Source organism: Entelurus aequoreus, linkage group LG10 (assembly GCF_033978785.1).
Source record: "Entelurus aequoreus isolate RoL-2023_Sb linkage group LG10, RoL_Eaeq_v1.1, whole genome shotgun sequence".
In the NCBI taxonomy this organism is placed as follows: domain Eukaryota; kingdom Metazoa; phylum Chordata; class Actinopteri; order Syngnathiformes; family Syngnathidae; genus Entelurus; species Entelurus aequoreus.
This window is the reverse complement of record NC_084740.1, coordinates 35,686,966-35,714,808: the sequence shown is the minus strand read 5'-3', so window position 1 is coordinate 35,714,808 and position 27,843 is coordinate 35,686,966. Positions and strand designations below refer to the sequence as shown.

Genomic DNA, 27,843 nt, shown 5'->3' with positions numbered 1-27,843 from the left:
CGGTGTAAAAGGGAGGAAAGAGTGGAGTGTGCCGCCACCTGCTGGATAAACTCAGTTCACAAATATAACCAAGGGTTGCAAACACGTGCTCTTGGCACTTCCTGGTAATCCTTGGTGGGCAAACTTTTCAGTTCAGTTCCAACAATATTTAGCATGAACAAAATACAGCATATTGTTATGGGTTTGGAGAGATTAAAGTATTTTCTGTGTACTATTTAGCAAGGCTGGACATTGCAGCATACACACCTCAGACAATACTTACACTAATATTCCACTGAGGTGTTTATGAATGTACTGTAAGTGTAGTAAATGTGTGGCAACACTAACACTTCGACTTGAAGAACATTCAGCTACAAAAAGCTAAAGCTAAAGAATGTTCAGCTACAACGTGCTGAAGCTAAAAAACATTCAGCTACAATGTGCTAAAGCTAAAGAACGTTCAGCTAAAACGTGCTAAAGCTAAAGAACATTCAGCTACAACGTGCTAAAGCTAAAGAACATTCAGCTACAATGTGCTAAAGCTAAAGAAAATTCAGCTACAACATGTTAAAGCTAAAGAACATTCAGCTACAACGTGCTAAAGCTAAAGAAAATTCAGCTACAACGTGTTAAAGCTAAAGAACATTCAGCTACCACGTGCTAAAACTAAAGAACATTCAGCTACAATGTGCTAAGGCTAAAGAACATTGAGCTACCACGTGCTAAGGCTAAAGAACATTCAGCTCCATGTTAAAGCTAAAAAACAAGGGACTGAAGACGTCACATGATCCAATCACGTGCTCGGAAATTACTTTGTGTTCTAACACGAGCTGACTTGTTGCAAACTTGTTTTGTTTTGTTAAAAAGACAAAAGTGCATATTAATTCATTTGTTATTGTTTTTCTAGACTTAATTGGATCATTGTGGGTTTTCAATACATCTCCATTTCAATAAATGATGATTAGTAAAAGCCTAACTGATATTCTTCAATAGTATAATGCATCCATCCATCCATTTCCTAATGCTTGTCCCTTTTGGGATCGCGGGGGATGCTGGAGCCTATCTCAGCTGCATTCGGGCAGAAGGCGGGGTACACCCTGGACAAGTCGCCACCTCATCACAGGGCCAACACAGATAGACAGACAACATTCACACTCACACACTAGGGCCTATTTTAGTGTTGCCAATCAACCTATCCCCAGGTGCATGTCTTTGGAGGTTGGAGGAAGCCGGAGTAGAACCCATGCAGTCACAGGGAGAACATGCAAACTCCACACACAAAAATCCAGAGCCCGGGATTGAACTCAGGACTACTCAGGCAATAAGTATTTATTCAGGTTGGTGATAAAATGTTATGTTATAAAATCCACTTCTGGTTACTCAAATCAATTCTTCACCATACACGCTAATATATTGATTGACCCACGCTACTAGCTTTTTGTCTCTGAAGAGACACAAAACAGACAAAAATAAGACAAAAAAAAGTTTTATTACAAAGTTTGCGTTGTTTGTGTGTGCATCAGATAGTCGTCCATCTTTCTATCATCTGGTCTTCCTGCTGCACGCTGACGAGCTCTTCGGCGTCAAGAAGGCGGACGATGGAGTCCACCTGAGAGGGACAGGCGACAACTTCCTGACCACCAGAGGAAGTTTTCACAATAAAAGTTCATCAGGGAATTGATGCAAGCGTCAGACTAGTCATCAGTTTTGTTTTTCTTCTTCTTTTTCTTCTTCTTCGCCGAGTCGTCAACTTGGTAATTGTACAAAACGTCCACTGGTTCAAGTTTCACTTCCTCTTTGATCATCACCGTGGCGGCGGGCGGCGACTCGTCTTCTGCGTCTCTGTCCTTTTTCTTCTTCTTCTTCCTCCTCTTTTCCTCAGGCGCTCCGACTTCCTGGAAGAAGATGTCCACGCCCACTTCCGATTTGACTGTCACCTCCTCATCCTCTCGCTCTGTCCGTTCTTTCTTCATCTTCTTTTTCTTCCTCTTTCTCCCCTCCTCTTCATTGGCCTGCGAGACCCCTGGAAGGTGGAGGCTTGCAAACTCAGAGGGGGCGGCGTCCACCTCGCTCTCTCCCTGAGCGGGCGCCTTGCTGCCGAAGGGATGGAACCGCTGTTTGAGGCCGGGCGGGATGGCGGGCGCGGGTGTAGCGGGGAGGATCTGCGGGAGCCGCTGGTCGCCGCCGTAGCTCTCGCTCACGCTCAACACGCCGGAGAAATCTGGACCCATCACCATCGCTTGCGACGTACGACTGTCACCCGTGAGGAGGTGGAGCTCGGAGGGGCCGAGGGAGGAGCCGAGGATGTTGTACATCTGTTGGCCCAGCCCACTCTCGCCTTTGTCCACAGGAAGCTTCAGCGTCTGAAGGCCTGAAAGGCTCAACTGGACGCCCCGCATGCTGTAACGAGGAGGAAGACGAGGTAGGATTCATCCAGAAGAGGAACCTGTTTTTTTTTCACGTAATATGCTTTGAAAGTCAAGGAAGTGACATATTGTAAGCCGACTTACAAAGATGTGATTCAGAGGTTGGTCTATAGGGGGCAGCAGTGTATACCTGCTCAGAGCCAGACCAAGATAGAAGTCTCACATTTATAGTGTCTTACTGAAAATGTTTACAGCAGTGTTTCTTAACCATAGGGCCATTGTTGAGACGCCAGAAAACAAAAGGTACTCAAATGTAATACACTTCACACAAACCAAATTAAGTTTGGCGCTTAAGTGTGAAGTGAATTATATTTATAATAATTATACTATTATATTTATATAGCGCTTTTCTCTAGAAACTCAGAGCGCTTTACATAGTGAAAGCCATGATCTACATCTTCTGGGAGCAGGGTGTTTTGCCGAAGGAACCCTCAAGTTGCTGGCGCGGCCACTCTACCAACCGGGCCACACCGCCCCATACAGATCGCCATAAGTCATAGAGAAGTTTCTTAAGCGTCAAAAATGTGACTTAAGTGGTGAGGCTGTATTTTAATCTGCATTTTATTGACAGTTTAATTCAGAAACATAAGTGTTATTTTATATTAACTTAGAATTGATTTTAGCATAACAGTTTGTAAATTGTAGTAAAGAATTGTAATACATTTTAATAAATTGTAAATTCATCTTTCATCAGTTTAAGTATATATGAGGTTTATTCAAGAATCATTATTTATTATTAATTTAGTTAGAATGTGTTTATTTTAGCACAACGTAATTGTAGGTAAACCACCCTTGCCCAGGCACACCCACCTGGTTTTGGAGTGTAAATATTTGGAGTTTGGGCACCAGCCGCTAGACTAGATCTGACCAGTCTAAGACTAGATCTGACCAAATTTAAGTCCAAGACTAGATTTGATTAAATTTAAGTCTAAAACTAGATCTGATCAATCTAAGTCTACGACTAAATCTGAACAGTTTAAGACTAGATCTGAACAGTCTAAGACTAGATTTGACCAAATTTAAGTCTAAGACTAGATCTGACCAAATATAAGACTAGATCTGACCAGTCTACATCTAAGACTAGATCTGACCAGTCGACATCTAAGACTAGATCTGACCAGTTGACATCTAAGACTAGATCTGACCAGTCGACATCTAAGACTAGATCTGACAAGTCTACATCTAAGACTAGATCTGACCAGTCTATATCTAAGACTAGATCTGACCAATCTAAGTCTAAAACTAGGTTTGACTAGTCTACGTCTTAGACAGTGCTTCTCAAATAATTTCTGTTAGGGCTGTTACGCACGTGATTAATCAGAAAAATCGCATGAATCAAGTATATTTGCAGATTAATTAGACATTCTATTCTGATTTTTTTCAAAATTATTTCTTACATTAGTTCATTTTGAGCTCTTTTACCTTAACAGCGAATAGTTACCTGACAGGCGTGGGTTAATGCAAGGTCAATGATCAGGTCAATGTATACGCAGTCATAACTTTGCTTCAAAATAAATCATGACAGAATTTTACATAATATTTTCACCGAAATTTAACAAATAAATGACATACATTCAAGTAAAACATTGGAAAAATGTTTGGTGTGACATTCTGATCATAAAATTGCATGTGTCAAAATATTGGAGTCCTTTTTTAGGTTGATTTAAATTATGTAAGCAAGATCACGATGACATGTTTCATGTACGACGTCTTATTTCAAGGAAGACGTGATTATTAATCATGATTAATCGGATTTAAAAAAATAATTTGACAGCACTAAAACAACAAAAGCTTATCAGTTAAAATAGATAAAATACTAAGACTAAACACTATTAATCAAGAATAAGAAACACAAAACATGCCAAATAGTGCTTGTTTTAACTGTGTGTCTATTTATTTCAGTTAACCACCCCCCGAAGCTCCTGGTTTGTCAGCAATTGAATATGCAAAAATTAGCAAAAAAAAGCACAATTTAAAGATGTTTTAGTGTTTCAAGAATTGAAAAATTATCAACTGTTTACATAAATACATACCCCATTCATCCAAATGAATCACTATGTCTGTTACAGTCAGTTTATTTAGTCACTACAGTAATTACGACTTGTGTTCACATCCACAGGAACCACATGGGTTAGCCTACTCTATACAGTATTTACAACCTTACTAATGTTCACTTCACAGCCACAGATGGTTCATCTGATAGTTTGCACTGTATACACATTAATTTGGTTCATTAACACATTAGTTTGGCATTTTTGCTTTGATGGCAAATTTCTGAGCAGCATGCATTTTCCTTTTTGTTTCTGCTTTAGTGGATTCTGCCTTGGATTTTATAGCCAATTTCTGTCTCCTTGACTCCCTCTCCACTTCTAACTGCTCCAAATGCAAAAATCATGAAGAGTACAAACAATGTTTATTCTATTAGCTAACTTCCTTTATCTGAATAGCCATTTGGGATTTATAGCATGAAATAAATATATTGCAGTCATGTTTAGAAGGGTGTAACGGTACGTGTATTTGTATTGAACCGTTTCGGTACGGGGGGTTCGGTTCGAAAGTGTACCGAACGAGTTTCCACACGAACATATTAAGTAGCCCACTGCACAGACGGACATAAGTAGCGTACCGCACGTTGTGTAAACAATGCACACCGAGGCACAACACACGGCATGCTGGTGTAACGCAGGAGTCAAATACATACTTTTGCGGAGACTATTAGGCTCTTGCTATTTATTACTCTTTGTCACGTGACTAGGGAGAGAGCACAGCTCTCCCTAGTCACGTGACCGCCGCGGTCCAATCAGCTGTGCTTATAAGCTGGTAGCAGGAAGTGGCCAGTAGACAGGACTTGAGGGGAGACAGATTGTATTTCTGCTCGAGGTAGGTTTTTATTCTCGTTTTCACCCGAAATATTGTGCTGACAGTATTCTAAACTAAATGCCTATTTGTTAACTTTATAGAGTCGACTACCAGCGCCGGATTTTTTGTCATCAAGCTGTGTGTGACTGTAGATGCGGAGTTGGTGAGTCTTTCTTCCATTGTTTCATTAAAACAGTCTTTATGGCATATTTCTCAATCGTCCACATTCAAGGTCTATGACTTGAACCAATGATAACTATTGTGTATTGAATGTACTTTTGAATGTGTTTGATAATAAGCACAATTAGTGCACTGACCGAATTGTATAGGTCATATTTATGCTGCTAATGGTTATTTTAGCATTTTATTGCATATTGTGATTCTGACATGTATGTTGATTTATATTGTACAATATTGAGGAAAAAACTGGAACCTGTTCTGAATACTTTATAATGCAATTAGTGTTATTTAATGAAGATATTTGATTTGTGTACACATTGATTTATAAGGATGGTCCTGGTTCTCACACAGGCCAGGCTTCTCTTTATGATGGCGAGCTAATGAAAAAAAGCATCTAGTCCAAGGATCCTTTTTTGGAAGATTCCAGCCAGGACCTCACCACCTGTTCTGTCTGTGCTGGTAGGAGGCTCTCGAGCCAACCCTCAACACATTTTCACCCTTAACCGCAGCATGAATTGATTACGTGGACCCCGACTTAAACAAGTTGAAAAACTTATTCGGGTGTTACCATTTAGTGGTCAATTGTACGGAATATGTACTGAACTGTGCAATCTACTAATAAAAGTTTCAATCAATCAATCAAAGCACATGGACTGCACTGCTTTATCTCCAAAACCTTTCTCCAAGAACTGTATTATCTGAGCTGAGATTTAAACAAGATCCAGAGACACTAAATAATTGAATTGGAACACACACAAAGCTATTTCTATTTTTGGGCAGAATTATTATAGTGTTCCCAACGTTAAAAGGATAAAACCATTGTTTACAAATTTGGTAAATAACCAAAAAATGTATATTTTGTTGTTTTCTTACTGTACCGAAAATGAACCGAACAGTGACCTCTAAACCGAGGTACGTACCGAACCGAAATGTTTGTGTACCGTTACACCCGTAGTTGTTTATGTTTCAAAATGATTCAACTACTCAATGTCAATATACAAACAGTAGAAATAATGAACAAAATGTCAGCTAGTGTCTTGTTCAAAAACACCAATGAAAATGAAAGTTAGCATTTAGACAGGCTATACTGTAGCAAAAGTCATCACATGTCTGCCACAATCATGTGTGTTCTTAAATGTGTATTCCATGTCAATAGCAGTTTTGATTTGGGCTTACATGGTAAACAACTAAAATGAATGTTTTGAGCATTGTTTTATCCAGACACATACATTTGTCCAAATGTGGCCAAGTATAAGCATTGTGGGTTTCCTGGACGTTGTCTACATTGCTAAAAGAAAAATCTAAAGGAAGAGAATCCCTCTGCCATCTTCCACTATTTTTTTTAATATATAAATCACCCGCTTGAATATTCCCTCTTCTTTTTTCCAACACTCTCGTCGTCATTTGGCATGTCTGTTGTGATTTCCCTTCCTGGTTCGATGACCATTCGTTAGATTGGCCTCTACGTAATGTTTTGCCCTTATCTTTACCAATCGTGACTCATCATAGTAAACCAACCAATCATGGATTTTCTTACACTTAAACCAACCAATTATCATTGATTTTCCCCGTATATTTTGTCCCCTGCCCGTCGAGTTACACTTGTCCACTTCTCTCTTTCTCTACTTCCTCTCTCTTCTAATGTAGCATGTAGCTTAGCCAACCACTACAAGGGTCTAAAAATAGCCAAGCTACGGAAATCGCTACTTGTTTAGTTGTTGGCAGGTATGGCAAAAAGACGGATCAAGATTTGAACACACATTGTAGGTCGGAAAAAACTAAGAAAAACTGAAAATATATGTTTATATTTTTACAGAGATAAAAGACGGATTTCCGACTATAGATGGAAAAATCACATGCCTGGTGTACAAGTGCTTTTTGAGCACATTCAACACTACCACAATAATTTTGGTCACGGTACACGTGATATCGTAACATCCCTACTAGGGATGATGTTTGATAAGAAATTATCGAGTTCGAGCCTATTATCGAATCCTCTTATCGAACCGATTCCTTATCGATTCTCTTATCGAGTCCAGATAGGTTGTTGTATATGGACAAAAACACACAATATTTTGTTTAACAAATCACTTCACATTCTCTCCTGCTCGCTACTATAGTATTCCCATATCTGAGTTATTTAAGAAATGTGGGGAAATAACTACAAATGTGCGCTACATTCGTTAACCGTTACAAAAAAGATCAATTAGACTGATACATAATGTTGGATATAGAGAACATACAAACACTTTATTTATTGAGTCAAAAATATTAAAGTTCGATGATTTGGTAAAATTGCAAACAGCTAAAATTATGTGGAATTAAATGATGTAATGGATAAAGTAAATAAGTTAAACATTGTACTGATATGATCCACTTTAAGAGGTTGTTCAAATGAAGAGCGCTTACAAAGTACAAAGAAGAATTATGAGAAATACTTTCAACCTTATTGAAAATAAGATATTTTTCATCTCAGTATATTATTAATGACTGAATTAATTAATTAATTACATATTACAAAACTGTTTTATATACTAATTCACAGATATTTTATTATAAAAAGGTCAGTAAATTATGTATATATTTGTCGGATCATGTTTTGTTCAGTTATGTTCGGTTAGTTTTGGACTTCCTTAGTTGTTTTGTGCACTTCGGGGGTTTGTTTTAGTCACCATGGTTACTTATGATTATTACCTGCCTTGTACGCGCACCTGTTGCTCATTAGAGACTCTATTTAAGCCTGCCTTTTCCGGTCACTCGTCGTGGCTTCATTGCAACAGTTACGTTGGCATTCTGGTTTTCGAGCGCATGATTCCTGTGCTAATTTGCCTTAGCTTCTAGTATTCCTGTGCTAAGTAAGTTTTTGCTTTAGCTTCTCGTGCGAACGGCACACTTTCCTTTTGTTTTGTTCCTGTCTGTTGTAATGTGTATGATTAATGAGAAATAATTCATCTCCTACCTGCACGCTTTCGTCCGGAGCCGTCAGTTTTGCGTCCCGGGAGAACGAACCGCAGCACGCTGCACTCCACCGTGACAAATGACTGAGCTACGTGACGTCATTTCTTGTGATGTCACACGGGGCATTTCTTGTCGGGACGGGATTCGAATAAAGCCCAACTCTTTTTCTTTACTATAGTGGTCTCGATAACGGGTACCGGTTCTCAAAAAGGGATTAGAGTCCGAGGACTCGGTTCTTTTTTTATCGAACAAAATCGGTTTCGAGCATCATCCCTGATCCCTACTTACAATACATGTCAACAAACACGACATGTTGAGAAAAGCAGTCGTTATTTTGTCAATTTTTAGTAATAAAGGGGTGGCCAGATATTTGGTGGGTTGTGAAACATACTTTCCACTGTTCAACTAACAGACTCTTGAATACAGTAATTTGTCATTGCTTCACTTATTTTTACACTTTCATGACACTCAAACATGTTCAAATGACTTGCTTTAGTTAGGAGAGCTTTTTTGGTGGCCACAGTTGGCGAACATGTTGCCAAATGTAGTTTTTGGGAATAAAGACTATTAAATGTGTGCATTACCAGTCTGGGTTAAAGCTGGCAGGAGCTTTAATGAGCCACAGTTCACTCTTGCTCTTCTCCAGTCTGTCTGTTAGCGTGTTGCTGCAGGCTTTGTGTCTGAATGACACGAAGTCATTAGGACATTGGTACCTGCTCGTCCTCGTCTCTGTAAAACATAACAATAAATACATTTAAGTGTTATCATTACAATTCCTAGTTAGGTGCTATGCTACCTACTTTAGGACAATAAGTGTCTCTAGCTAACTTACCGAGCTCCTTTTGCGGTAACAGGACTTCCTCTGTCGATGTGTCAGATTCATCTTCACTCGATGAGGCTGACACGTCTCTGAGCATTTTTATTTTGTAGTCAAACTATCGCCAAATGCTGTAACTGTTCACTTTTAGAGCAGGGACGTGCGGTTTTGTTGGAGAACACGCACATGTGTGCACAGCACGATCGCCTACGCGCTTAGATTGCCTCACTTCCGGTGTCAGCCATGTTAGTAGTCCAATAAACGGCGGTGGGTGTTGGAGTCCGTTATAAAGAAACTGCATCACCCACAATGCACCTCTCCGGGTTACGTAACGCTCCAGCGTTCTCCTCGAGAGCGGTTGACAGCCGTGAAGAGCAGGCCGATGAGGGTAAACAAACGAGAAACAGAAGAAATAATCGTTCAAATATCGAGGCATTGGTATCGAGAATATGTCTATTGTGGTTATAAAACATATTAGAGGGAGTTAAATGAGAAAGACACTTGTTCGAGATAATTAGGTGAAGTTAGCCAACGTGTGCTCGCTAGCTAGCCGGCTAGTCGTCCATCATGTCGTCGCCTTCCTCCGCCTCCAGGCGCCAATGGTGCTACCTGTGCGACCTGCCCAAGATGCCCTGGACGGTGGTGTGGGACTTCAGCGAGGTGGTGTGCCGCGGCTGCGTCAACTACGAGGGCGCTAATCAGATCGAGTTCCTCATAGCTAGCGCCCGGCAGCTGAAACGGACACACGGGATGCAGGACGGCAATGTCCGCTCGCCCGGTCCTTCTCCCAACAAGCACGCCTCGTCGGGCCGGGGAGAGGCGGCTACGGACGGCGGAAGGCTGCACGGCGAGCGCTTTGAGCGGGGCAGCCGAGGAGAAAACACCGTTTCGGCTGCTCGCGTGCCGCCCAACGGGCTGCACCGTGACGGCCAGCCGCCCCAAGAGGTGAACCGTCAGAGTCCAAGCGGAAATCGGAGACCGATGATAGGAGCGGCGATTCCCCCGAACTTAGTGACTCAAAGCATCGCAGGGATCCCACACGGGCTACTGGCGGGCATGCCAGCGGGTCTGACCGCCAGGACCGCCCCCATGAGCAGCCCGATGATCTTCCCGGCACCGGTGCTGGCTGAGATGAACCGCAGACAGTTGGGCATCGGCATGGGTATGGCCCCCTTCATCACACCGGAGCTGGAGCGGGAGCTGAGCTCCTCCCAGCCCAAGCCGCTAGGTCACGCCGGCTCGGTCTCCGGTAGCAAGAGCGCCGGCCTCCCGGCTTCGTCGTCCTCCATGGCCGGGGGGATGAGCCAGACGAGCCCCAAGCCTGCTTCGTCTCCGGCGAGGCAGCCACGCCCCCTCGCCGCCAGGTCCGGAGGAGAGCCTCTGGCGTCCAGCAGCTCGTCAGAGGCCGCCCCCACTGCCGCAGCTCTACCCCACAGTGGCGCCTCAGAGCTGGGTTCCACTCCGGCCAACAGCAGCCTGACTGGAACCACTCTGTCCTGCACGCTGTGTCATGAGAGGCTAGAGGACACACACTTTGTCCAATGTCCATCTGTGCCAGGACACAGGTTTGTGCATCAGTTCTCAAACTTTTTTCACCAAGTACCACCTCACATATTCCATAATGGCCAACACTAGAATACAGTAGCGTAGTAGGCCTAAGACAAGTATATGTAATATTTTTAGCCACTGTTACATACTCAGTTTGAACAGTAACACTGTTTGAATATTTTGATTAAGTGAATATTTAATGACCACTAGAGTTTGAGAGTCCATCCCATCCATTTTCTACCGCTTATTCCCTTTGGGGTCTCGGGGGGCGCTGGAGCCTATCTCAGCTACAATCGGGCGGAAGGCGGGGTACACCCTGGACAAGTCGCCACCTCATCGCAGGGCCATCACAGATAGACAGACAACATTCACACTCACATTCACACACTAGGGCCAATTTAGTGTTGCCAATCAACCTATCCCCAGGTTTGAGAGTCAATGCTCTAAAATGTACAGTACTTGAGGGGTATGAATTACAAGAGTGCATTGTACCATTTTTTTTTTTTAAAACAAATTGATGATCCTGAGTGTTGTCCTTATGCAGGTTCTGCTTCCCGTGCACCAGAGTGTACATTCAGAGCCGCCGGGGCAATGGCGAGGTCTACTGTCCCAGCGGCGAGCGCTGTCCGTTGGACAATTCAGCCAACAGCCCGCCCTGGGCCTTCATGCAGGGGGAGGTGTCCACCATTCTCGGGGCGGGCGCAGCAGGGGCCCCGCCGGCGGCCCCCCCGGGATCCGGGCCCGGCGCCGCCAACGGAGCCGGCGCCCAGGGCGGCGACGTCACCGTCAAGAAAGAGAGGGAGACGTGATGGCGGTTTCCGTGGCAACCTTGGACAAAGGCAGGCCGGCCCACTCTTTGACACACTTAGTTCAGACACACCAGAACCAGCGCCGACATCTATTGGACCTCCACACACACTATTTGGTGAATAGCAGCGTAAAATGACCATAAAATGTACACTTTAAAGACACACACACACACACACGTGAGCGGCCGGGTGAATGTAGTTTTCTACCAGGTTTGTTCACGTGCAATGGTCAGTCATGTTATGCAACATTTAGAAGCTCTAATTGAAATGAATGTGCGTCGTTTCCTAACCTTTTTGTTGTTGTTTTGTTCGTAAAGAAAGTCGTTTTAGGAGCAGCGAGTCACGATCACGAAGAAGAATGTCCTCACAGACCAACCAAAGCTAAAGCCCATCTGTGTACAGAATCTATATCACTCTATATCTGCTAGGTTCCACTCTGTAGTCGTCAGGAAGTGCTTTCAAACACCGTGTAACACAAGTGCCTTGTGCAGAAGTGTCGCCGTGGCGATGACAAACCTGTTTTGTGTTTCTTGACCGCAGCTTTCATGTACAAACAGCCAAGCAGGAATAAACACGATGAATACTCTTGTCACGTCTCCTGCTTCCTTTTTGTTCCTTAGAATGACTACTTCACTCAAAGAGGAACAATTCAGTTCTGCAAAGATTTCCTAGACTGGTAAAAAAAAAACTATAAGTGCGGATTAGAGCCTGACTTAATTAAGCAAACACGGGGGAAAAAGCATTTGTCCACACGAGGGCGCAGTGGTGCTGCACATGTAGATAATTGTCCTAAAACTAAAGATGTGGATGGTGTTGCTGCAGCCAGGTGAGAAATCCTGGCGAGCAAAGTGATGTAAATACTTTAATTTGGAGGGGAAAAAATGGGGGGTGGTGGATGTGTGGCTTCCTCCATTAGTGTCAAGTCATTACAGCCATTGTTGAGCCAATTATAGAGGTGTTAATGGACGATGCCGGCTCATTGGCATTCAAAAAAAAAAAAAAAGGTCCCACAGGGAGGCCAGCTGGGGAGGCTGCAGCACTCCACAAAACAAGATGCGTATTAAAGGAGCAGGTCAGAACCACACAGCCAGTCGGTGACGTCACTGCGTCCCAAAGTCATCTCGTTCGACTTGTAATGTAAGAACAAGTGTTGACTTCATTACATGCACAATATAATAGTTCCCCACTAAGCATTAAGGTCAGGTTTATATTTTACTTCATGGGCTGTTAAAACTTTTTTCACCAATCAAGGACGCACCTTTTTAATAGTGTTTTATATATTTTGTAAGAATGATAAAAGTGTATTTGTATTCAAAGACACACCTTTTGTGTTATTAGTCATTACCAGTATCGCTGTTACAGCGCTGTATCTTTATACTGTCCTTTTTTGCTCAATTTTTCCCTTATTTTTTAAATTTTATTCCTATAATGTGCCAATAAAACAAACAAAAAAACGCAAATTCCCCTGGATTATTGACATAACATTACTTCAATTGTGTGGCACATTTCAAAATACAGCATTAAAAAAAGCAGTGTAGATAAACAGGATCATTATTTTTTTTTTTGTAAAGGTATAGGTTTTTATATCGATGGTGTGCCTAATCAAGTGTCCAGGAAGTGGATCATGCCCTCCTTGTGAATGAATTGCAGATATTAATGACTATATACTTTTAATCATAAATCATCTCGTTTGACTTGTTATATAAGAAAAAGTGTTCACTTTTTAATACATACTAAATTTAATAATATACAATAAAAAGGATAATAGCTCCCAATTGTATTTAACAATACTGGTAGTATTATAATCTCACCTGAAAGTATTGTTATAAGGTCAGGGAGGATTTTATATTTTACTTTATAGCAGGGGTGCCAAAACGTACAATTTTGATAGCATTTTTATACATTGTGATAAAAGTTACATGTATTCAAAGAAAAAAATTCAATATTACAGCATTCTCTCTGTATATTCTCTCTTTTTTTTTTTTTTCTCTATCCCTTTTTTAAATATTATTTTCATAATGTGCCAATGAATCAAAAAACATACACAAATTCCCCTGGTTTATTGTCGTAATATTAGCTTACTTGAATGGCAAATGTCAAAATAAAGCAACAACAAAAAAAAATTATCGCAAGGTAAATATTTTTATAATGACGGTGTGCCTTATCAAGTGTCAAGGAAGTGGATCATGCCCTCCTTTTGAATGATTGACTGATATTAATGACTATCCACTTTTAATCATAAGTCATCTTGTTTGACCTGTAATATAAGAAAAAAGTGTTCACTTTATTACATACACAATTCATTGTGTAAAAAATATAATAATTCTCACGTGTATTTAATAATACTGGAAGTGTTACATTATTACCTGAAAGTATTGTTATAAGGTCAGGGACGATATTATATTTTACTTTATGGGTGGTCAAAACTTTTTTCACCAAGGAACGCACATTTTAAGAGCATGTTTATATATTATTGTAATTTTGTAAAAAGGATACATGTACAGTCCTTTGTGTTGTTAGTTATTATATATCGCTATTACAGCGTTTTCTCTTTATATGGTCTTGTTTTGTTCTATTTTTCCTAGAGATGTCCGATAATATCGGCCTGCCGATATTATCGGCCGATAAATGCTTTAAAAATGTAATATCGGAAATTATCGGTATCGTTTGTTTTTTATTATGGTATCGGGGGTTTTTTTGTGTGTTTTTTTTAAGTAAATCAACATAAAAAGCACAAGATACACTTACAATTAGTGCACCAACCCAAAAAACCTCCCTCCCCCATTCACACTCATTCACACAAAAGGGTTGTTTCTTTCTGTTATTAATATTCTGGTTCCTACATTATATATCAATATATATGAATACAGTCTGCAAGGAATACAGTCCGTAAGCACACATGATTGTGCGTGCTGCTGGTCCACTAATAGTACTAACCTTTAACAGTTAATTTTACTCATTTTCATTAATTACTAGTTTCTATGTAACTGTTTTTATATTGTTTTACTTTCTTTTTTATTCAAGAAAATGTTTTTAATTTATTTATTTTATTTTATTAATTAAAAAAAAAAAAAAAGACCTTATCTTCACTAGGGATGTCCGATAATGGCTTTTTGCCGATATCCGATATTCCGATATTGTCCAACTCTTAATTACCGATACCGATATCAACCGATACCGATATCAACCGATACCGCTATACATACAGTCGTGGAATTAACACATTATTATGCCTAATTTGGACAACCAGGTATGGTGAAGATAAGGTCCTTTTTTAAAAAAAATAATAAAATTAAATAAAATAAATAAATTTAAAAAAAATTCTTGAATAAAAAAGAAAGTAAAACAATATACAAACAGTTACATAGAAACTAGTAATGAATGAGTAAAATTAACTGTTAAAGGTTAGTACTATTAGTGGACCAGCAGCACGCACAATCATGTGTGCTTACGGACTGTATCCCTTGCAGACTGTATTGATATATATTGATATATAATGTAGGAACCAGAATATTAATAACAGAAAGAAACAACCCTTTTGTGTGAATGAGTGTGAATGGGGGAGGGAGTTTTTTTTGGGTTGGTGCACTAATTGTAAGTGTATCTTGTGTTTTTTATGTTGATTTAATAAAAAAATTAAAAATAATAATAAAAAAAACCCTGATACCGATAATAAAAAAAACGATACCGATAATCTCCGATATTACATTTTATTATATTATTATATTATATTATATTATATTATATTATATTATCGGACATCTCTAATCTTCACCATACCTGGTTGTCCAAATTAGGCATAATAATGTGTTAATTCCACGACTGTATATATCGGTATCGGTTGATATCGGTATCGGTAATTAAGAGTTGGACAATATCGGAATATCGGATATCGGCAAAAAAACCATTATCGGACATCCCTAATTTTTCCCCTTTTTTAGAAAAAAAATATCTCTATAATGTGGCAATCAAACAAAAACATATTGTTGTCATAACATTAGTTTAGTTGTGTGGCGAATTTCAAAATAAAGCAACAATTAAATAAATACAGGCAGTATGCATGAACATGATCATTATTTTTTTTTTGCAAAGTTATGTATTTTTTATATGGCATCTGATTACACGGTGTGCCTAATCAAGTGTCCAGGGAGTGGACCACACCCTCTTTATGAACGCTTGGCAGTTATTAATGATTATCCACTTTTTAATCACAGGGTGGCATGATCCAGGTGCCGTGACGTCACTAAGTGGATTACCTGCCCCCCTAATTGCATCATCACAAACACACAGAGGTGATCCCGCCCTCCTCACAGTGCGCGTAACCCCGCGACCTCCCTCCCCTCACACGCACGCGCCTTCCTGTTTTTGTGGTCATTTCGTGACGATTTAATCCCGACGACCTCCCGCCTGCGCGTCATTACATGACCATTGAGCCGCCATTAGGGCCGCCATTGACATGCACACGCCTCACTCCGTCTTGTGTATTCCGGCGGCGCACCTGCAGGAGCTTTCAAGTGCAAAAAAACTGCAAAAAATATTATATTATATTTAAAAAAAAAAGAAAAAGGCATTAAAGTCCGAGTGCGAGTAAATATTTTTGTCTTCATTTTATCAGGTAAATGCGCAATTTTTGGGGGGTGTACAAAAACGCGCCATTCTCGCGGCCCCGGCCATAAACACTTTTTTTTATTTTTATTATTAATATAGTTATCTTAGTTTTTTTCAAGAGGCAGACATAATTTAAAAGTCCCAAAAAAAGTAAATACAATTATTTTGAAGTTTGAGGGTGGGGGGGCCAGCCGCCGCCGGGCCAATAAACAGCACACCAGGGGGCCACATCGGCCTTTCTGCAGGACCTTCCTGAGCGCCTTCATCCTATTCAAATGTTCGGCAGCGGAGGCGGGGCAGCTCCTGCGCCGGTTACCTTATAAGAGGACGTCCGTCTGCGGGCTCCACGCTCTCTCTTCCCGCCTGTCACGGAGCGTCCTATGCCGGCACACAGCAGCCTCCAGCACCGTATCGTCCGGTCAGAACCAGCGGGTTCTGGAAAACATGGAGGACTGAGATTGCGTGACTTTTTCCACAACTCAGGACCAACTTTTTTTTTTACCAGAGGATTTAAAACTTTTTTTTTATTTTATTTTTTTAAGAAGAATTATCTCATATTTGAAAGTATAGTGCGTAGATAATTAACTTTTTTAAGTGATTTGTTGGGGATGTTGAACTCTGTGAAGATGGAAGCCCACGACCTACCTGAGTGGAATACTTTCTACAGCGAAGCCAGCGAGGTAATACAAAATAATAACTTAAATATTCCTACATGTTTACATCAAACTAATATTAATATGTATTTTTGTTTATAATTGTTTAAATCAGGGGTGTCCAAAGTGCGGCCCGTGGGCCATTTGTGGCCCGCAGCTTGGTTTTTATTGGCCCGTCACACATTCTATAGACAAACTTAAACAGGTCCCAAATTAGAAGAAAAAACTATGAAAAATTAAACGGACCAAATCCCCCAAAAATGGGACCCGAAAACCTGAGCGTCTTACTGTATGAGGTCGTTGATGATTTCCGTGTGTCCTGTCAAGATGAAAAAGTGTACAAATATCATGATATGTTTTTGATTGTTTTAAAGCCCTCAAGAGCGTTTCAGTTGACCATATAATAGCAATATTAGTAAATACAAGCTTGCTTTCGAGCACAGTTAACATAAATACAAATAAAATCATTCATTATTTTATTGCTTTGTTATCTATAACACAAAGCTAAGATGTAGAAGTTGTTTTTAAATGTCAGCATATGTTCACCTGCATTGTTTGGGTTGGAGTATTTTTCATATGCAAAATGTATAAAAGTGGCCCTCGCATACTTACATTTTTCTCTATGTGGCCCTTGCAGGAAAATGTTTGGACACCTCTGGTTTGAATCCTCTTTAAGTCACTTTTAATTGGTTGTTTAAATGTGGACTTAACACTAAAAAAACCAAAACAATTGTAAATATTGTAAAAAAATAATAATAAGCAAAGCATAAATACGAATTAGTACAATTTATATGTTTGTCCATCCATCCATCCATCCATCCATCCATGTTCCTACCGCTTGTCCCTTTGTCATTTAGATAAATGCGTGTTCAGAAGAGGGCCTCATGCAAGAGCAAAAGGCCCAAGTGGACCATATGCTATTATTATTCTCAGGAATAACAAAACAACAACAACAAAATAAGTTTTATCATGCAAAAAATAAAATAATTCAAATTTTGCAGCTGCTTGAAAAGAACGAATTCCCAGAATTAAGGGCTCAATGTGAGGACACTTGCTAATTGAATTCCAGTTAATTTGATCAGTTTGATGAGGCATCTGATGCAATTAACGCGTGGCAATAATCCACACCTCCACGTCACCTCGGGGAATTAGGCGTCGTGTTTTAATATTCCCACGGTGCAGTTTAAATACGTTTTTTGGGGAGATTTTTTTTTTTCAGTGCTGGTTGTTTTTCCACGGAGAGGCCAGCGAGGACTGTGACGCGCTTCTTTTTTTCTTCTTTTTTTTTTTACGCATTTCCACGTTCACGTGTGAGTGTGAAATCCGCGTGCACTGAGAGCTTCATTGTGCATTGATAAGAAGTCAGTCAGAAGCCTCCTTTCACGCCGACACGCACTTTTTGCACCGCCGCGCACCTCAGGAGAACAACTTGTTGCTGCTGCGAATGAATGGGAAGGTTTAAAAAAAAAAAAAAAAAAAAAAAAGTTTTAGGTGAAAGTGTGGTATTATTAAAGTGTGTGGTTATGAAGGTTTAAGTGTGTTACTAAAGAAGCTAGAGTGTGTTCACGCAAAATGTGTCTTATTAAAAGTAAAGGAGCTAAAGTGTGTTATTAATGAAGTTAGAGTGTGTTGTTAAAGTTTAAGTGTGTTATTATTAAAGTCAAAGTGTGTTATTGGAGTTCAAGTTTGTTATTGTTAAAGTGCAAAGTGTGGTATTAATTAAGTTAAAATGTGTTATTAAAGTTAAAGTTTGTTATTATTCAAGTTAAAGTGTGTTATTGAAGTTAAAGCTTGCTATTAATAAAGTCAAAGTGTGTTATTAATGAATTTAAAATGTGTTATTAAAGTTAAAGTTTGTTATTATTAAAGTTAAAGTGTGTTATTGAAGTTAAAGTTTGCTATCAATAAAGTCAACGTGTGTTATTCATGAATTTAAAATGTGTTATTAAAGTTAAAGTTTGTTATTATTAAAGTTAAAGTGTGTTATTGAAGTTAAAGTTTGTTATCAATAAAGTCAAAGTGTGTTATTAATGAATTTAAAATGTGTTATTAAAGTTAAAGTTTGTTATTATTAAAATTAAAGTGTGTTATTAATGAATTTAAAATGTGTTATTAAAGTTAAAGTTTGTTATTATTAAAGTTAAAGTGTGTTATTGAAGTTAAAGTTTGCTATTAATAAATTCAAAGTGTGTTATTAATGAATTTAAAAAGTGTTATTGAAGTTAAAGTTTGCTAATATTAACATGTGTTACTATTAAAATGAAAGTGTGTTATTAATGGAGTTAAAATGTGTTATTAAAATTGAAGTTTGTTGCTATTAAAGTTGGTGGGTCATTATTAAAGTTAAAGTGTTTTATAAGGGACAAGCGGTAGAAAAATGGATCGATGGATGGAAGTTAATGTGTGTTATTAATGAAGTTAATCAATCAATCAATCAATGTTTATTTATATAGCCCTAAATCACAAGTGTCTCAAAGGGCTGTACAAGCCACAACGACATCCTCGGTACAGAGCCCACATACGGGCAAGGAAAACTCACCCCAGTGGTTAAAATGTGTTATTAAAGTTAAAGTTTGTTACTAATAAAGTTAAAGTTTGTTATCAATACAGTTAAAGTGTTTTATTATTAAAATGAAAGTGTGTTTTTAAAGTTAAATTGTGTTATTCAGAGGTGTCCAAACATTTTCCTGCAAGGGCCACATAGAGAAAAAATTAAGTATGCGAGGGCCACTTTTATACATTTTGCATATGAAAAATACTCCAACCAAAACAATGCAGGTGAACATATGCTGACATTTAAAAACAACTTCTACATCTTAGCTTTGTATTATAGCAATAAAATAATGAATGATTATTTTAATAATGATTTTATTTGTATTTATGTTAACTGTGCTCGAAAGTAAGCTTGTATTTACTAATATAGCTATTATATGGTCAACTGAAACGCTCTTGAGGGCTTAAAATCAAAAACATATCATGTCTCCCAAGAAATGTGTACACTTTTTCATCTTGACAGGACACACGGAAATCATCAACGACCTCATACAGTAAGACGCTCAGGTTTTCAGGTCCCATTTTTGGGGGATTTGGTCCGTTCAATTTTTCATAGTTTTTTCTTCTAATTTGGGACCTGTTTAGTTTGTCTATAGAATGTGTCGCGGGCCAATAAAAACCAAGCTACGGGCCGCAAATGGCCCCCGGGCCGCACTTTGGACAGGCCTGGTGTTATTAATGACGTTAAAGTGTGTTATTAAAGTTAAAGTTTGTTACTATTAAAGTTAAAATGTGTTAATATTAAAGTTAAAGTGTGTTATTATAACAATGAAAGTGTGTTATTAATGGAGTTGAAATCCATCCATCCGTCCATTTTCTACCGCTTATTCCCTTCGGGGTCGCGGGGGGCACTGGAGCCTATCTCAGCTACAATCGGGCGGAAGGCGGGGTACACCCTGGACAAGTCGCCATCTCATCGCAGGGCCAACACAGATAGACAGACAACATTCACACTCACATTCACACACGAAAGCCAATTTAGTGTTGCCAATCAACCTATCCCCAGGTGCATGTCTTTGGAGGTGGGAGGAAGCCGGAGTACCCGGAGGGAACCCACGCAGTCACGAGGAGAACATGCAAACTCCACACAGAAAGATCCCGAGCCCGGGATTGAACTCACGACTACTCAGGACCTTCGTATTGTGAGGCAGACGCACTAACCCCTCTGCCACCGTGCTGCCCCTCTGGAGTTGAAATGTGTTATTCAAATTGAAGTTTGTTACTATTAAAGTTGGTGCGTTATTATTAAAGTTAAAGTGTTTTATAAGGGGCAAGCGGTAGGAAAATGGATGGATGGATGGAAGTTAAAGTGTGTTATTAATGAAGTTAAAATGTGTTATTAAAGTTAAAGTTTGTTACTAATAAAGTTAAAGTTTGTTACCAATACAGTTAAAGTGTTTTATTATTGAAACTAAATTGGCCCTAGTGTGTGAATGTGAGTGTGAATGTTGTCTGTCTATCTGTGTTGGCCCTGCGATGAGATGGCGACTTGTCCAGGGTGTACACCGCCTTCCGCCCGATTGTAGCTGAAATAGGCTCCAGCGCCCCCCGCGACCCCGAAGGGAATAAGCGGTAGAAAATAGATGGATGGATGAAAGTGTGTTTTTAAAGTTAAAGTGTGTTATTAACGAAGTTAAAGTGTGTTATTAAAGTTAAAGTTTGTTACTATTAAAGTTCAAATGTGTTAATATTCAAGTTAAAGTGTGTTATTACAACAATAAAAGTGTGTTTTTAATGAAGTTAAAGTGTGTTATTACAATTGAAGAGTGTTATTATTAAAGTTAAAGTGTGTTATTGATGAAGTAAAAGTGTGTTATTTCTAAAGTGGTTGTGTGTGTAATAGTGTGTGTTCTTGTCAAAGTTATCGTGTGTGTGTGTGTTTGTGTGTTGCAGATGTATTCCTCTCCCAGCAGCATGAACTCGGCTCTGGGTTCTGTGGGCCCCATGGGCACCATCAACAGTTACATCAACCTCAACCCGGCTGGCTCCGGCCCGGCGGGCATGAACATGGCGTACCCCGGCTCGGGCCTCAGCACCTCGCCGCTGGCCTCCATGGGCTCCGGGGTGGCTCACATGCCGCTCTCCCCGGTGGCGCCCTCCCTCAGCTCAGGCTCGCTCACCCAGCTGGGCCCGGCCACTGCGGGCTCCCTGGGCTCGCTGTCCCACTACCAGAACATGCACGGCCAGTCCATGGGCCAGCTGGGATACTCGTCGGGCGCCTCCCTGAGCCGGGCGGGGCCCAAGGAGATCCCGCCGAAGCCGTACCGGCGCTCGCTGACCCACGCCAAGCCGCCGTACTCGTACATCTCGCTCATCACCATGGCCATCCAGCAGAGCGGCAGCAAGATGCTCACCCTCAATGAGATCTACCAGTGGATCATGGACCTGTTCCCGTACTACCGTGAGAACCAGCAGCGCTGGCAGAACTCCATCCGCCACTCGCTGTCCTTCAACGACTGCTTCGTCAAGGTGGCCCGCTCGCCCGACAAGCCGGGCAAGGGTTCCTACTGGACCCTGCACCCGCAGTCCGGGAACATGTTCGAGAACGGCTGCTACCTGCGGCGCCAGAAGCGCTTCAAGATCGAAGACAGGATGGCCAAGAAGGCCAGCAAGGACGGCGGCAAAGGGGTCCACGGCGGCGACGCCATGTTGGAGGACAGAAGCCCCACGGGGGGCTCGGAGGAAGCGGACTCCGCCCACTCGGACAGCTCCCACCCGGGTTCTTCCGACGACCAGCCGCTTTCCAGGAACTCGCTGGTTCCACTGGACTGTCCCCCGCTCTCCACCCACCTCCACAGCCCGCCTCTGTCCCAGCCACCGTCCACCTCCTCCTCCTCCATCCCCCCGTCCTCCTTGTCCCTCTCCGCCACCGCCGCCATGAACCCCGTCTTCCACTCCCAGTCCTTGGCGGGCGGCACCCACCTCCTGCCCGGCGCCATGCACCAGCACATGGACCTGCAGAGCGACGCCCTCAAGTCCCTGGACCCGCACTACAACTTCAACCACCCCTTCTCCATCACCAACCTCATGTCCAACGAGCAGAAGATGGACCTCAAGTCCTACCAGGACCAGGTGATGGCGTACAACAACTACGCCGCCGGGTCGCCCGTGGCCGCCAAGCAGATCTACGACAGCCCCGGCCCAGCAGCCATGGACTCCGGTGCCTACTACCAGACTCTGTACAGCCGCTCGGTCCTCAACGCCTCCTAATGGACTTCCTGTCCGGCGAAGAGACCGGCCGCCATGTTGGATGGACCAAAGAAGGTTTTTCTTTTCCCATGGAGACTCTCTGGTTACACCACGCACACACAAGCCTGACGACCATGAAGAAGATGGACTTTGTACAAAATGTAAATAGCAGCAATGTGAGTGCGCGCGTGGAGGAGGGGGGGAGGTTAGAGGGGGGTTAGAGGGGGAGTGTAAAGGGGGGGCCTGGGGGGGTTTATTTGCATTTATTTATAAAGGGAATAAATTTTAATATATCATATATTCTGCTTTGTGGACAAGTTACAAGTTTCACCAGAGTTTCCGCTTCATTCATGTTACAACCTCACACTTTGGGGGGGGGAGGGGGGGGGGGGGGGCGTTCTCCCCACCCCCAAAGACCGGCCGTGTTGTTACCTGGACAGGTGAATGCTTTGCACGGGACCAAGCGCGTTACTATAAAGCCGAGAGGAGAGATGCACTATGGGGAGATTTACGTACGGTACTTTGCACTATGGCGCTCCCACCGGTGGGCCGATAGTGTGCGGGTGTTACAAAAAAAAAGAGCGTCGGAGGTCTCTCAAAAGGTGTCGCAAGGCGGTCCGAACGTGCCTTCTTCTGTCCAACGCCATCAGTTGTCCATGAACTGAGGGACGATAAAGACTTGCAGGTCACATGACAGAAGAGGAGGGTCTTGTTTATTAGGTCGCTTTTCAAACTTCCAAAAAAACAAAAAACAAGAAAAAAAAAAACAACGCAGCGTGTCCTTCCGATATATTGTTTGTTGGTTTCAATGTGATTACGTCTTTGACTTTTCCTAATAAAAAGGTTCAAAAAGGGGGAAATGCTGCATGTTGTGCTTCCTGTGCAGTACATCACAAAGTCAAAAAGGTGCAATACTACTTTTGAAAAACACCGGTACTTTTTTATTTATTTTGTATTTTTTCCAAATGATGGCGGTGACATTGCTGGTAATAAGAGCCGAGGCGCATGTGAGTCAACACACACACACACACACACACACACACACACACACACACACACACACACACACACACACACACACACACACACACACACACACACACACACACACACACACACACACACACACGCAGCACTTACAAGCGGAAACAGTGTGGAGACAAAGGAAGGGGGAATGGAAGCATTTTGGCTTCAAAACTAACGATTAAGCTTTAAAGCAGGGGTGTCAAAGTCAAGGCCCGTGAATGAATGATCTATGGCAGAGGTGTCCAAAGTGCGGCCCGGGGGCCATTTGCGGCCCGCAGCTAATCGTTTACCGGCCCCCCCACACATTCTGCAAAAATTGCAAAATTGATAGTATTGCAAAAATTAAAAAAAAACATTTTAAAACAGTGGAATGAGGGGAAATCTAATGAGAAAAAGTTGCAATGAAGACACAAAGCTGCCATGCAGGCTGTTTTTTTCCTTTTGTCTCTGTTTATTTTTATTTTTTTTGCCATTGCTCGAGAAAAAAAAAAAAAAAAAGACAAAAAATCTATAATTGCAAAATTGATAGTATTGCAAAAATTTAAAAAAAACATTTTAAAACAGTGGAATGAGGTGAAATCTAACGAGAAAAAGTTGCAATGAAGACACAAAGCTGCCATGCGGGCTGTTTTTTTTCTTTTGTCTTTGTTTATTTTTATTTTTTTTGCCATTGCTCGAGAAAAAAAAAAAAAAAAAAAATCTATGTTACAATGAATTATTACTTAAAAAATGTCACTTTAAAATGTTTTATGTGGAAAACATATTGCATATATTGTGTGGTTGCCATATAAAAACATCAAAGTTTTATTTGACAAAAGAGCATAAAACAAACAAAATAATAGTTCAAACGTAAAATCGACAGATATATCTGAAGTTGATCTTGTAATATAAGTGTGAAAAGTTTTTAAAAAAAAACTAATAAAAATGTATCACTTTATGAGTGGGAGACCTTTTGGATCCATAATATATTTAGTGGGATTTTATTTAACTTTTCACTGTGATTACTCAAAAATATGAAATAATTAAAATCAATGGTGTCCTGCATTATTGATCTTTTAGGGCTCTAATTACTAAATACTGCATATTTCAGTTTTACTATTAAAAACAAAGTTGTGTTTGACAGAAAAGGCATAAAACCTGTTGTTTTTTTTTACTTGATATCAACCTGAAGTTGATATAGAGATATACTGTAAAAAATAATAATAATAATTTGGCTTATTTTTTAATATTTTAATGACTGAGACCCTTGATTGGTCCCCGGGAGCCCTAAAGGTTAAAAAAAAAAAATCTATATATTTTGTTATGGTTTGAAAATGAAAAATATCAAAATGGCCCCCGTATGCTTAAATTTTTCCGTGTGTGGCCCTCAGTGGAAAAAGTTTGGCCCCCGGGATAAATGGGTTATACTTGTATAGCGCTTTTCTACCTTTTTTTTAAATAACTCAAAGCGCTTTGACACTATTTCCACATTCACCCACTCACTCACACACTGATGGCGGGAGCTGCCATGCAAGGTCATAACCACGACCCATCAGGAGCAAGGGTGAAGTGTCTTGCTCAAGGACACAACGGACGTGACTAGGATGGTAGAAGGTGGGGATTGAACCAGTAACCTTCAGATTGCTGACACGGCCACTCTCCCAACTTCGCTATGCCGTCCCCCGGGATGACATGTGATGAGTATTAGAACCGGCCCGCAGGCCACAGCCGCCTGCAGCTGTTTTGCACGCACCAATACTCCATCAGTGTTGGCGCTAGGAAATTTCTAAATGGGTCCCCTCACGTCATAAAAATGTGGTCCCAGAGTAAATTTTTGGGGTCCCACTTTTTTGTAACAGTTTTGAAAACAAATGATAAATGTATGCATGATCCTGTTATATCTCACGTTATATATTGTGTTTTGGAAAAAGGTTGTCATAAATGTTACTTAATTCATTACACAAAATAATACAAAAGAAAACAAATGTTTATGCATATGTATAGAGATGTCCGATAATATCGGACTGCCGATATTATCGGCCGATAAATGCTTTAAAATGTAAAATCGGAAATTATCGGTATCGGTTTCAAAAAAGTAAAATGTATGACTTTTTAAAACTCCGCTGTGTACACGGACGTAGGGAGAAGAACAGAGTGCCAATAAACCTTAAAGGCACTGCCTTTGCGTGCCGGCCCAGTCACATAATATCTACGGCTTTTCACACGCACAAGTGAATGCAAGGCATACTTGGTCAACAGCCATACAGGTCACACTGAGGGTGACCGTATAAACAACTTTAACACTGTTACAAATATGCGCCACACTGTGAACCCACACCAAACAAGAATGACAAACACATTTCGGGAGAACATCCGCACCGTAACACAACATAAACACAACAGAACAAATACCCAGAACCCCTTGCAGCACTAACTCTTCCGGGACGCTACAATATACACCCCCCCCCCTCAACCTCCTCATGCTCTCTCAGGGAGAGCATGTCCCAAATTCCAAGCTTCTGTTTTGAAGCATGTTAAAAAAAATAATGTACTTTGTGACTTCAATAATAAATATGGCAGTGCCATGTTGGCATTTTTTTTTTCCAGAACTTGAGTTGATTTATTTTGGAAAACCTTGTTACATTGTTTAATGCATCCAGCGGGGCATCACAACAAAATTAGACATAATAATGTGTTAATTCCACGACTGTATATATCGGTATCGGTTGATATCGGAATCGGTAATTAGGAGTTGGACAATATCGGAATATCGGCAAAAAAGCCATTATCGGACATCTCTACATTCACTTTCTTCTTTCCTTCATGGATCTAAACTTTACCGCTGCCGGTATTTTTGTCTATACTTTTATTTTAATATTTTCAGAATGGGTTTGTTGTATTTTTTTTGTAAGTAAGACAAAGAAAACAATCTGAAGTTGTCTTTATTTTTTATTCTTAATGCCATGATTTTAATAGTCCGGCCCGCGTGTTGCACAGATTTTCCTCCATGTGGCCCCTGAGCTAAAATGAGTTAGTCCTGCCGCAGTATATCACAAAGTAAAAAAGGTGCTATACTGCCTTTGAAAAATACCGGTACTTTTTTATTTTTTATTAACGCTCATGATGGCGGTGACATTGCTGGTAATAAGAGCAGAGGCGCATGTGAGTGAATATACACACACGCAGCACTTACAAGCGGAAGCAGTGTGGAGACAAAGGAAGGGGGAATGGACGCATTTTGGCTTCAAAACTAATGATAAAGCTTTTAAAGCATGGCTAGCTAGCGGCTAACGCCCCGCCGCAGTGTTTTAGCTACTTCTAAGTCACTAATCTTCGCCTCCATGGCGACAAATACGCTCAACATGCTTCGCTACACACCGTAGAAGGATACAATAGCTAACGCTAACAGCAAGCTAGTGCTCTAGAATGTAAACAAATATCGACTGTAACGATACCAAGTACAAAAGTTGTATCTAGTCGATGCTACATTGATATTTTTTATTATCCCAAAATATTTTGTCTTTTTTTTTTTATTGTTTGTAAACTCATGAAATGAGTTATGACCAATGTATGACCCTGTAACTACTTGGTATTGGACTGACATCAAAATTAGTGGTATCAACCAAAACGTATGCAAAGTATCAAACAAAAGAATAAGTGATTATTAGATTTGAACAGAACACATTACAAAATAAAGTAAGCAGATATTAACAGTAAATGCACAAGTAGATTAATAATACATTTTCTACCGTTTGTCCCTCATAATATTGACAAAATAATAGAATAGGAAATAATGTTTTTAAATGAATACTTAAGCATACTATGCTACTATATTTTAACTGTTGGTCATTATGGTGGAACTTGGAGGGCCCATTTTTTTCCATTTTCTACCGTTTGTCCGTCATAATAGAATAGGAAATAACAATATGTTACTGCAAATTAGGAGCCTTTGTAACCAGAAAAAAGAGACATTGTCTAGTTCAGAGATTCTCAAACTGTGGTACGTGGACCACTAGTGGTACGCCAAAGAATCAATAATCAAATATTCAAACACAGTGTTACTGTTCAAACTGTGTGTGCTGCTACAATGGTCAAAATATTAAATATCCTTGTTAAATAAAACATCTGCCTTGTTTTTAATGAATACTTAAGCATACTATGCTACTGTATTTTAAATGTTGGTCATTATGGTGGTACTTGGAGGGCCCATTTTAAAAAAAAATTCTACCGTTTGTCCCTCATATTTTTGACAAAATAAT

The 27,843-nt window shown here is 40.5% G+C and overlaps 3 protein-coding genes across 4 annotated transcripts; 2 read left to right on the top strand and 1 right to left on the bottom strand.

Moving 5' to 3' along the window:
* Nucleotides 1–1,449: 1,449 nt before the first annotated feature.
* polr1g (RNA polymerase I subunit G) lies at nt 1,450–9,496 on the bottom strand. Its single transcript, XM_062060638.1, has 3 exons — nt 9,235–9,496; nt 8,987–9,131; nt 1,450–2,379 (listed from the first exon to the last, which is right to left on the bottom strand). Exons 1-3 carry the CDS (start codon nt 9,317–9,319, stop codon nt 1,674–1,676), a joined length of 936 nt encoding a protein of 311 aa, XP_061916622.1. The 5' UTR covers nt 9,320–9,496; the 3' UTR covers nt 1,450–1,673.
* Nucleotides 9,497–9,522: 26 nt separating this feature from the next.
* irf2bp1 (interferon regulatory factor 2 binding protein 1) lies at nt 9,523–12,165 on the top strand. 2 transcript variants are annotated; one of them, XM_062060637.1, is made up of 3 exons: nt 9,523–10,784; nt 11,312–11,606; nt 11,894–12,165. In XM_062060637.1, exons 1-2 carry the CDS (start codon nt 9,787–9,789, stop codon nt 11,574–11,576), a joined length of 1,263 nt encoding a protein of 420 aa, XP_061916621.1. In that variant the 5' UTR covers nt 9,523–9,786; the 3' UTR covers nt 11,577–11,606; nt 11,894–12,165. The 2 variants fall into 2 exon arrangements, with proteins under 2 accessions (XP_061916621.1, XP_061916620.1); XM_062060636.1 differs by having other exon boundaries at nt 11,312–12,165.
* A 3,924-nt stretch (nt 12,166–16,089) lies between these two features.
* foxa3 (forkhead box A3) lies at nt 16,090–22,771 on the top strand. The gene is made up of 2 exons (XM_062062125.1): nt 16,090–16,864; nt 21,284–22,771. The coding sequence occupies exons 1-2, from the start codon at nt 16,793–16,795 to the stop codon at nt 22,598–22,600; spliced, it is 1,389 nt and encodes a 462-aa protein (XP_061918109.1). The 5' UTR covers nt 16,090–16,792; the 3' UTR covers nt 22,601–22,771.
* Nucleotides 22,772–27,843: the final 5,072 nt, after the last annotated feature.

What these genes read in the sequence shown, in the direction of transcription:
- polr1g (XM_062060638.1), bottom strand. Translation starts at nt 9,319, where the DNA reads ATGCTCAGAGACGTGTCAGCCTCATCGAGTGAAGATGAATCTGACACA. An exon ending in GTTACCGCAAAAGGAGCTCG is followed by an intron (nt 9,132 to 9,234) that starts GTAAGTTAGCTA and finishes TATGTTTTACAG; the next exon opens with AGACGAGGACGAGCAGGTAC. An exon ending in GCCAGCTTTAACCCAGACTG is followed by an intron (nt 2,380 to 8,986) that starts GTAATGCACACA and finishes TCCTCGTTACAG; the next exon opens with CATGCGGGGCGTCCAGTTGA.
- irf2bp1 (XM_062060637.1), top strand. Translation starts at nt 9,787, where the DNA reads ATGTCGTCGCCTTCCTCCGCCTCCAGGCGCCAATGGTGCTACCTGTGC. An exon ending in CCATCTGTGCCAGGACACAG is followed by an intron (nt 10,785 to 11,311) that starts GTTTGTGCATCA and finishes GTCCTTATGCAG; the next exon opens with GTTCTGCTTCCCGTGCACCA.
- foxa3 (XM_062062125.1), top strand. Translation starts at nt 16,793, where the DNA reads ATGTTGAACTCTGTGAAGATGGAAGCCCACGACCTACCTGAGTGGAAT. An exon ending in TCTACAGCGAAGCCAGCGAG is followed by an intron (nt 16,865 to 21,283) that starts GTAATACAAAAT and finishes TGTGTGTTGCAG; the next exon opens with ATGTATTCCTCTCCCAGCAG.